General features: G+C 38.9%; 1 protein-coding gene across 1 annotated transcript; it reads left to right on the top strand.

Annotated features, from left to right (window-relative positions):
* Positions 1-481: 481 nt before the first annotated feature.
* Positions 482-10,637, top strand: LOC132637802 (tropinone reductase homolog At5g06060-like). Its single transcript, XM_060354839.1, has 5 exons — positions 482-624; positions 717-924; positions 2,140-2,356; positions 2,450-2,556; positions 10,230-10,637. The coding sequence occupies exons 1-5, from the start codon at positions 533-535 to the stop codon at positions 10,416-10,418; spliced, it is 813 nt and encodes a 270-aa protein (XP_060210822.1). The 5' UTR covers positions 482-532; the 3' UTR covers positions 10,419-10,637.
* Positions 10,638-10,772: the final 135 nt, after the last annotated feature.

Genomic DNA, 10,772 nt, shown 5'->3' with positions numbered 1-10,772 from the left:
TATTGCAGTACTGTTTAATATCCTAAAAAGAAACTAAGATGGGTATTACATTCTCAAAAGGCATTTTCCAATGTTTTAAGTTTCTAGTTATATACGGAGCACCGTAATAACCAAAATAATATATTAGTACACACTTATGATAGGTTAATTAAAAAAAAAAGGATAGAAATCTTATACCGCATCTATGCCAATATCATATGACACAATATACATAATCACCATATGTATAAAAAGTTTCATGTTTTAGCCTAAGGGAATGGTAATTCAAATGGCGTTTCCGTATTTAGAAGTAGTTAAAAATTCAATAAGTTTTGAAATTCTGATTCAAATTTGATTAACGCAGAATTTAAAAAATGTCTATTAGCCTTTTTCTTAAATAAAATTATATAAACTGAAACAAAAAATAATTCCATGACATAAATTATTGAACGTGGTCTAAAATTTGGTATCTAGTTTATTCATACATTACCAGGAACCCCCTCGTTCTTGGCTCATTTAAAGTTAAAATCTCCGAGAAATTAATAGTATTTCAATGGCGAAGGTTGGAGGCAATAGGAGCAGCAGTTCCAGATGGTCCCTGTCAGGATTTACCGCTCTCGTTACCGGCGGTACACATGGAATTGGGTAAAACGAACTTCAATACCGTAGTATTTATTCAATAGTTTTCAGTATATGTTTTTGGGTTTCAATTTGGATGAGTATTCAATTCATTTTAGGCATGCGGTTGTGGAGGAATTAGCGGAACTGGGTGCGACAGTATACACTTGCTCACGGAATGAAGCAGAACTCAACGGACGATTGCAAGAGTGGAACGCTAAAGGCCTTCAAGTGAAGGGTTCTGTTTGCGATGCATCTTCAAGGGAACAGAGAATTCAGCTCTTGGAAAATGTCTCCTCGGCTTTTGATGGAAAGCTGAACATTCTTGTGAGTTCTACAACATTCCCTTGTTAATGAATTGTTTGACAAATGGTCTCTATATGCAAAAAATAATTAATTACATATAAAGTTAACAAGTATTGTGGTGCTTTAAAATTGAATATTGTTTGTTCGAGTTATGAGTTATATCTTATTTTATGTGGCTTCAATTGGAACCAATTTAGCCAATTTCAACAGGGTTAATACTTATTTAATGGTGAAGAATAGGAAATACAGATGTACACAAGGGTGTGGCCTAGTGGTCAGTGAAGTGGGTTGAGCACTATGAGGTCTCAAGTTCAATTTCCAGCACAGACAAAAACACTAGGTGAGTTCCCATCTGGTCCTATTGTTGGGGGACAGAGCTACCTGGTACCTCTTGCTCGTGGGGAAGTGGCAGGTATCCCGTGGACTTAGTCGAGGTGCGCGCAAGCTGGCCTGGACACCACCACCAACAACATATCCAGCGGAATCCCACAATGTGAGATTTGGGGAGGGTAGAGTGTACGCAGACCTTACCCCCACCTTGAAAGGTAGGGAGGCTGGCCTGGACACCATGGTTATTAAAAAAAAAAAAGGAAATATAGATAGAAAGAGCTTATACAGACATTTATATTCTCTTGATTCATAGGTTCTTTCTCAGACTATTGTTGTGTATGGTATGATGGAAAATGTTTTCTTGGAAAACAAGTGAATTTTTTTACTTATTTTTTAGTGAAGTAAGTAAACAAAAACATATATATTTCCAAGAGCATTTATATGTAATCTAGAAAACACTGGGGGGTGGTATGGGGTGGGGGGTTCGAGGGTGGTGGGGTGGGATGGTCAAGGGGGCGGGGGTTGGGGGCGTTAGGTGGGTGAGGAGGAGACAATGAATTTGAAATGTCACTTATGGAACTTGTTTTTCTGATTTTTATTGGGGATGTCATTTTCCTCATTTTTGAAGAACTTGTTTAAACATTTTGACCAACCAAACATGAAAAATTGAAAAACATACCAATTAGAATGGTGGTGTTACATGTGTTTCCAAACTTTAAATTCCAATGTAATCCTTTAAAGCATCTTAAGGATTTTTATTAGTTATTAGTTCCAAAAAGAAGTTCTAAAGAAACTGTTGCATTCGCAATCTGCTCTTGGACATGTGTGCTTACTGTTTTGAGATGTCCCCGTTTCAAACAGTGTCAATTTTTTGAACCACATTATTGCTTTATCTTCTGGCATTAGATAAACAATGTGGGGACTAACATACGGAAGCCCACCACCGATTATACTGCTGAAGAATATGCGCGTCTGTTTGCTACCAACTTAGAATCTGCATACCATTTGTGCCAACTTGCTCACCCTCTTTTGAAAGCATCTAGAAATGGTTATGTTGTCTTTATATCTTCTGTTGCCAGTCTGGTGCACCTGTCATCTGGTTCTATCTATGGAGCAACAAAACGTTAGTTGTACTCACTCTATCGCTCTTTTGACTCCATGAACAACCGAAGATTGAGTGCTGAGATTTTTTCTTTTTCTTTTTTACTAACTTCAGGGGCAATGAATCAGCTCACGCGGAATTTGGCTTGTGAATGGGCAAAAGATAGCATTCGTGTTAATGGTGTTGCCCCTTGGTACATAAGGACGTCTTTGGTAGAACATGTAATATTCTTGATCTTGCTTATGCATTTGAGTTTATGATTCTCTTTGCACAAGTAATTGCAGATTGGAGATATAGATATTGAAAGGTTACCTGAGGAAAAAACAATTCTTTGATTTCACTGAGGCCTGATCGATGATGTAGTTCAGACTGCATTACATGCTCTCTAAGTGTCGTTTTAAGAGTTTTAAAGTTCACAACAAACAAACTAAATATGCAGCATGCCACATCATGAGCACATAGTGAATTATTCTTTTGCCTCTTGCTCGGCATTCGGGTATGTTACTCGGACTCTTCACTTTAGGTGCAGCGCCCGTGTCGACACGACATGGGTGTGGGATCCGTACCCGATCTGGTCAACTATTTTTGGGTACTTTGACCAAAATCGACGGAGAAATTCCAGACAGATCCAATGATTTCTATAATCAAAATATAAGCTAAGGTGGACTTGAAGAAAATGGAATACCTTGTATATTGAAATTTCTATGTCACTCCTTTTCCTTTTATCTCCTTTCGGGATTCTCCTCTGGATCAACATTTTCTCCTCAAATTTTCCACATATATCTCATAATTTAGGTTTTATAATTCTATTTTTAGATATTTCAATTATTTTTAGCCGAATCCTCGGACCTGTATCCATACCTGGATTCTTATCCCCGAATCTTAAAATTTAGATCATGAAGGATTCGACCTCTAGATCCGCACCGGTATCGGACACCCGCACCGAGTCCGAGCAACTTAGCTTGTTGCACAATGTGGCACATATCAAATTCAAAAACAACCATTACACAAATACATGTTGTGGCATCCTCTAACGTACAGACTGCAACAAGTATATGCATTGTAAAATGGGTCTTGTATGTTTTTAAAAATACCTTATACACACACCCGCAAGGGTGGCTCAATTGGTTGAGCACAGGGCTTTCATAATGGAGGTCTCAGGTTCGAAACCCCCTGCCTACGATAGCAAGGTATTTGCCTTCTGGGTCGAGCTCGTCGCACGAGGCTTGCCTAGTGCGGGTTATCTCTCCTGTGTGGTTTGCGAGTTATTGCACAGGAGCTGGGTTTACCCTGTGTGCACCCGAAGGGTAGCGGCTGCGGGTTTCCATGTCATCAAAAAAAAAAAAAACTTACATGGTGTATGGCAAATGGTAAAATAGCTTTCTGTCATGAGCTTTATGAGAACTAACTAAATTCATCATGAACTATCTAATTTTGTTATTTACATCGTCAATGGCCCGTTTAATCTGGATTTACACCATGTAAGCCCAATAAAGGGAGGAAGAGTTCCCTACCAAGGGTTTCTCTGTTTTCAAGGCTCGAATCCGACACCTTTGGTTAATGGTGGAGGAATCTCACCCATCCCACCACACTCCTTTGGTGTTATCTATTGGATCTTCAGCATATTCATTTAAGGAATGTATTGGATGTTGAGTAAATAACAGCTGGCAACTGCTAAAGCACTTGGATTCATATATCTATAGAAAACGTCATCATTTCCGGTGTTCACTTGGAAAAGGAATAGCACATGGCGAACAATTATTGTGCTTTTCTAGTTCCTTAGATCTATTCTTCAATTATTTTTCCTGTGAAGTCGTACTCTTTTCTTCTGTAATTGAATTTAATTTAGTTTCTTTTTTGGTAACGATTTGTATTCACAGTAAAATTCAGCTTCAATGGAAGCTGAATTGTAATATTTACAGCAAAAGTATAAGCAACACCCAAAAAAAACTTACACTTGTCCTATTAAATCTACCAGGTCTCCTATCTCCCCCCACAAATTTTGATTACACCAAAAATAGAAGAGATTTAGACAATTCATTCTAATTTTCTGGATAGAGCTACTAGTGCCCTAAAAAATTCTAGCGTTCCTTTCCTTCCATATTATCCACCAAACAGAAGCTGGGATGATCTGCCACTAGTCTTCTTCTCCACCTCTCTTCCCTACACTCTTCCAGCATCTGAGAAGCTCCACAGTAGTATTAGGCATACTCCAATTGATTCCAAGGATACAAAAGAACATGTTCCACAGATTTGTAGTTGTCTTGCAGTGTAAGAAAAGGTGCTTATTGGTTTCACCATCTTGACCACATAAGGAACATCTTGAACAAATTTGAAAACCTCTTCTTTGTAATTTCTCGTGGGTCAGGCATGCCCTTCTCGCAACCAACCAAACAAAACAAGAGACCTTGAAAGGGATTTTTACTTTCCAAATGAGCTTCCAGGGCCAAATCTCCATCAAGGTTGTTCTATGGTTGAGGTTCTAGTAAATAGATTTAACAGAGAAAGTTCCTTTGTTGTTCAATCTCCATTTTAGTCTGTCAGGATAAACTGAAGTTCCTCCAAAGGAAGCTAAGAGTTGAAGCATATTGGTTAAGCTTTCAATTTCCCAATCATAGAGGGCTCTTCTGAAAATAAGATCCCACCCTTGAGGGCTCCAAACTTGAATGATTTGTGCTTGAGCTTGGAGGCTTATAAAGTATAAGTCAGGGAAAGTTGATTGAAGGTTGTTATGGCCAATTCAGTGGTCTGGCCAAAAAGTAGTCTTTCTGCCATCGCCAACTATGGTAGCTACATTAGCCCAGAATTCATTCCACTGGAACCCAATAGATTTCCACACACTAGTACCATAAGGGCCATTAACTTCTTTAGTAATCCATTGATCTAGCATCCCATATTTCTGGGAAATGAATCTTTTCCATAAAGCATTGTCCTTTGAATTGAATCTCCATAGCCATTTCTGCAACAAACTTTTGTTGTGCAAACCCAAGTTCTTAATGCCTAGTCCACTCTCTTTCTTGTTCAAAATGATTGAGTCCCATTTGACCAGGTTCTTGCATCTCCTTTCATCATCAACTTTATTACCTTGCCAAAGAAAGTCTCGTCTCAGTTTGTCAATCTTTTTCTCTACTCCTCTGGGAAGTGGGAAGAGAGACATCATGTATGTAGGGAGGGCATCCAAGACAGAATTAATGAGTGTAGCTCTGCCACCCAAAAGAGAGGTATTGGGTTTTCCACCTTGCCAACTTCTTGTTACATCTCTCCAAAACTTCATCCCAGATTTCTTTGGATTTGTTTTTTGGCACCTAGAGGCATCCCTAGGCACTTAGTGGGGAGGGAGCCCACTTGACAACCAAGGTTCCATGCTAGATTCTGAAGATCATCGACTTGACTAATTGGATAGAGTGAACTTTTGCTCTAGTTGACATGAAGACTAGACAAGGCTTCAAAAATGGCCAGGATTGCTCTGAGATGTCTAATCTGCTCCACTTCAGCATCACAAAAAACTAGTGAATTGTCAGCATATAGTAAATGATTGATCTCCATATGGTTGCTAATAGTGGACTGAGAGTCGAAGCCTCTGATCCAACCATTAGATTTAGCTGTCCTAATCACGTGATTAAGACCTTTCATAGCAATAAAAAATAAGAAAGGTGACAATGGGTCACCCTGTATGAGCCCCCTTTGAGATTGAAAGAAACCTGCTGGACAACCATTTATCATAACAGAAAATCTGACATTAGAGATGCAAAATTTGATCCAGTTTATCCATTTGTGCCCAAAGCCCATGTCTTTCAGGATCTTTAGCAGATAGCCCCAATTGACAGGGTCGAAAGCTTTTTCGATATCCAATTTACATAGAATTCCCAGCCTTCCTTGTTTGAATCTAGAGTCCACTAGCTCATTAGCTAGTAAGGCTGCATCTATAATTTGCCTCCCTTTCAAGAAGGCCATTTGGTGTTCATCGATCAACTTCCACATGACTGTTTTTAGTCTTTCTGTGATGATTTTAGAGATGATCTTGTAAACTCCTCCGATAAGGCTTATATGTCTGAAATCTTTAAGTTCTTCTGCCCCATTCTTCTTTAGTATCAATGCAATGAAAGTAGCATTGAAGGATCTCTCAAATAATTCATTGTGATGAAAATTAAGAATGGTTTGCATTAGGTCTTCTTTTAGAATATCGCAACATTCTTTAAAGAAGCCCATTGTAAAGACATCGGGGCCCGGAGCCTTGTCGATTGCACACAATTTGATGGTATTTAGCACTTCTTCTTCAGAAAAAGGTCTTTGCAACCATTGATTTTCCTCCTCAGTTATCTTGGGGCAGCTAGCATAATTCAGAGAAGGCCTCCATCATTCGGTTTCTGAATATAGCTTCTCATAAAAATCAACCATAGCTTCCTTGATATCAGCCTTAAGTACCACTTCTTCACCTCCAACCATTAATCTGCAATTGTGTTGTATCTTTTGTGTGATGTTGCCACCTTGTTTTAACCACAAGACCTTGGATTTTTTGTCTCCAACTTGCTTCTTCATTTTTGGCTAGATCTTCCAATTCAACCATAACAGTTGCCCTGATCATCATTTCCTCTTCATTAAGCTCCCTATTATCCTGAATATGGTCCAGATCAGCCAGTTCATTCAATAGGCTATTTTTCTTATTGACTAGATCCCCAAAGTTTTGCTTGCTCCATTCTTTAAGCTTGTACTTCAGCATCTTTATCTTGCTGCTAAGTTTGAAATCTGGACAGCCATGGACCTCAAATTCAGTCCACCATTTTGAAACAAGTTCTTTCAAACCATCAACCCCAAGCCACCAATTTTCTAACTTAAAGTAAGAACCTTTGTGTTCCCAGATACCGCACTCGAGAGAGATTAGAGTGTGATCAGATTCAGTTCTGGGCAATAATCTTTGCCTTATATCTCTGAAGGCCTCCTCCCATTCCTTAGAAAAAAGGAACCTATCAAGTCTGGCATCACTGTTGTGATTTAGCCCCCTGAACCAAGTATATTTTCCTCCATTCAAAGGAGGATCATGAAGTTCCATGTCCTCTATCCAGCTTGAGAAATCAGTCATCACATTGGTGATTCTATGACAGAACCTTCTTTCAACCATGAGTATGATTGTGTTAAAATCCCCACAAGTAACCCAAGGGCCATCCCATAACCCTCTGATTACTGAAATTTCCTCCCAGCATTCTGCCTTAGCCATTCTGGTATGGGGAGCATAGACCCCTGTAAGACACCAATTGAAAGAATGATGAACAAAAGCAAAGTTGTAAATTCATTTTTGCTAATCCCCTTGTTCCTAGGTGTTTTTATTTTGCTGGGTGTTCCTTCCTTTTCCACGATCTATTTCCTTTTGTCAAGTTTAATGAATAGTGCTAGTGCCTCTTCCTGGTACTCTTCAAAAGCAGCGCCATATATGTTGCTTAACTCCAAAATATTGGACTTCACCCAATTGGAGGCCCTAGTTTCAGCCTCAGAATGTTCCTGAGGCTGCATGGTCACTGGTTCCGCTTCGTGAACTTGCATAATTTGCAAATTTGTGCCATTTTGTTCTGCTGAAATTACTTGCTCCGTCTCATCCTCGATAATTGTCATTGCATCAATATCCTTTTCTTTTCCAGTTTCCTGGTGATTCAGAAAAGAAGAAGAGGGATGAGATGATGGGGTGACTTCCTTGCACGCCGTGTTGGCAGACTCCCAAATTGAAAAGCTTTCCAAGAATTTAGAAGCAGTGTCTTTCAATTCTGAGAGAAGTGAGGCATTCGTATCTTCTAAGAGGTTCTTTTCAATAAGTGGAGCCTCACGTGCTGCCTCACGCGGCTCACTTAAAGGCTGAGGGAAAGTTTCTACTTCATCAATCTCCTTTTGGTCCAAACAATTAAATTGATTTGGGCCCAACATAATATGGGCCTTTTCCCTATGAATTTTCAGGTCCTGGTTTGAATTTGAAATTTCCACTTGAACAGCTGTCTCTTGGGGCCCACATGACGTGCCCACGTGGTCAAAGAAAATCCCCTTTTTCTGTATCATATCTGCACACGTACCCTTTGTCAGGGTTTTTGATATCTGTTGGACAAAACCTTATACTCCTTTTCCTTCTCCGATGGAAAAACTTGCCAGAATTTCAACCCAAATTTGGATGGTAAAGAGGATGGCCCCTTGCTCTAAGGTTACTTCTCTGGGAATCTTTTTCCCCTTTCCTCTAATTTTGATTTTATCCCATTTCAAATGATTACGGAGTTGTGTCTCTTCTTCCGTCTCAATCCAACCCCCACAGTAGTCTCTGATGGCCTTAAAGACATTTTGAGACCAAAATTGAAGTGGTAAACCAACTAGTTTGTCCTCGACTGAGTTGGGCAACTCATCGTGGTCAACAGCTCCTGACAATGATGTCCACCACTGAAAGTTGACTGGTAATTTCTTCCAACGTCATTCCCCCTCCATGATCTGTTCAGCAGTGATTCTAAAAAAAAAATCAAAGAGAAATTTTCCATCTCCCATCTCGTATATGTTCAATCCATGGGCTTGCTTCCACAGAGAGCTGGTCCAACGCCTAACCGCTGAAAGTGTGGGAATCTCCGATGAGTTCATAGGGAAAGTACCAACTAGACATTTATTGAGAACTTCATTCTGGGAGTTTAGGGCCTCTTTAATATGGATGGGTTTTCCTTTCATTAATGGCTTGCCATCAATAACTACTTGATTAGACCATTTAATGTTTCTGAGAGCATTTGTATATGGATGATCCTTCGATGCCAATCTTGGTTCTACAACAGTGATTCGGCGTCTCTGACTGCTTAAAAATCTACCAACCTTGTCAGCTAAAAAGGTCCAACCTACATTAAAAGCCACTTCTGGTATAATAAGCACTGATTTTTTCTTTCCTCTGATGCTTATAATACTGATATATCTGCCATAGCTATTATAATTTCTGGAGCAAAAAGTCTCGGAAAATTGTCTTTCTTCTTCCATCTTCTCACAAAGTTTCCTCGGGTCTTAGATGCTTCGCGAAGTGTCTGGAAAATCCATTCCATGGTGTTCCTGTTGAACGAGACTCTTCTGATGAAATTCTTACTTCTCTTAGTCCAATCGTACCATGAATCAGCAGTGTTAGAAGACTTAGCAATATCATAGGACTTGAACCCAACAGCAAAATAAATGATATTCTCCATTTGCTAGAAGTAGTGATCTGAGTTACTAGAAGAAGAAATAAAAGGAGTGATTTTCCGGCATAGTTCCCAAGGAGAACTGGTCGGAAGAAGATTTGAAGAGGAAAGGATGTGAAACTAGGGTTCTGTTGATAGTCTGAATTTTTGGTCTGAGAAAAGGGAATTGTGTAGATTTTTGTGGAAGACAGTAATTGGAGGTCATGTCGGAGAAGCAGTTGCGATCTCCGGCGAGAAGATTAGAGGAGAGAGAATGTCGGGAGAGGATATTTTAGGGCTTACCTCGTTTCCTGTGCCTGAGAGCAATTGATGCATATTGTTAACTATGAATTTAATTTAATTTCTTGCTCTTATATTATTAAGCATAATTGTAGTAATATATTTCTAGATGGCTAATGACTTTGGAAAATGGTTAAGTCTAATTAATATCTTTTTGCTTTCTCTAAAGGTAAAAAGAATTTAAAAAGTTCCCTGAATGTGACAAGAAAAAATTGTTATTGCTTTTTCTGTGTAGAAATTTTTGTATGTTTTTGAAGACTAGGGTTGCTTTTTGTGATATGTATTGCCAAAGTATGTTGATGATTCCTCTTAGGAGAATTGTTATCTGGAGTTAATATCATTGAATCTAGCCCTTCCTTTATTTTATATTTATATTATCTTTTCACTTAACCACATGTTTTCCAATTTTTACTGAATTTTATGGTTTTCTTTTGCAGTTGCTTGAAAATAAAACATTTTTGGATGGAGTAATATCTAGAACTCCCCTTAGACGTCCTGGAGAATCTCAAGAAGTTTCATCCCTGGTAGCTTATCTTTGTCTACCTGGGGCATCTTACATTACCAGGCAAGTTATAGCGGTTGATGGAGGATTCACAGTCAATGGGTTCGAAATGACAAGCTTCTGATCTTTGTTCTCGTCTAGAGATGGTAGCCGAGCTTATGCCTTGAATATCTTTTATGTGTAGATACTCATCTTCTTTGTTTCTTAGTGATCAAGTTGAGACCATCATGAATAAAGCTCTTTTAATATCTTCCTTAATCCTTGTTTATCGGATCATAAGATGGCATCCCTCATTAATTTACCCCACTTGCCTTATTTACAGAGTATAAAATCGAGTTTTCTATCTTTTTATTTGGTTCTCTGGGAACAGCATTTTCTGTAGTTGATTATGTTGGGTATCATTTTAAGTTGTTTTTCAGCCTGCACGTTCCTTGCAATTAGTTCTTTCAAAGTGCACTTTTGTATTTTGTTTAAACTG

The sequence above is a fragment of the Lycium barbarum genome, chromosome 1 (assembly GCF_019175385.1).
Source record: "Lycium barbarum isolate Lr01 chromosome 1, ASM1917538v2, whole genome shotgun sequence".
NCBI lineage: Eukaryota > Viridiplantae > Streptophyta > Magnoliopsida > Solanales > Solanaceae > Lycium > Lycium barbarum.
The sequence above is the reverse complement of the archived record's forward strand: the minus strand, read 5'-3'. Positions and strand labels throughout refer to the sequence as shown.

Excerpts from the sequence above, each read along its gene's own strand:
- LOC132637802 (XM_060354839.1), top strand. The coding sequence starts at position 533 with ATGGCGAAGGTTGGAGGCAATAGGAGCAGCAGTTCCAGATGGTCCCTG. Across the intron at positions 625-716 it reads GGCGGTACACATGGAATTGG|GCATGCGGTTGTGGAGGAAT; the intron begins GTAAAACGAACT and ends AATTCATTTTAG. Across the intron at positions 2,557-10,229 it reads GGACGTCTTTGGTAGAACAT|TTGCTTGAAAATAAAACATT; the intron begins GTAATATTCTTG and ends TTTCTTTTGCAG.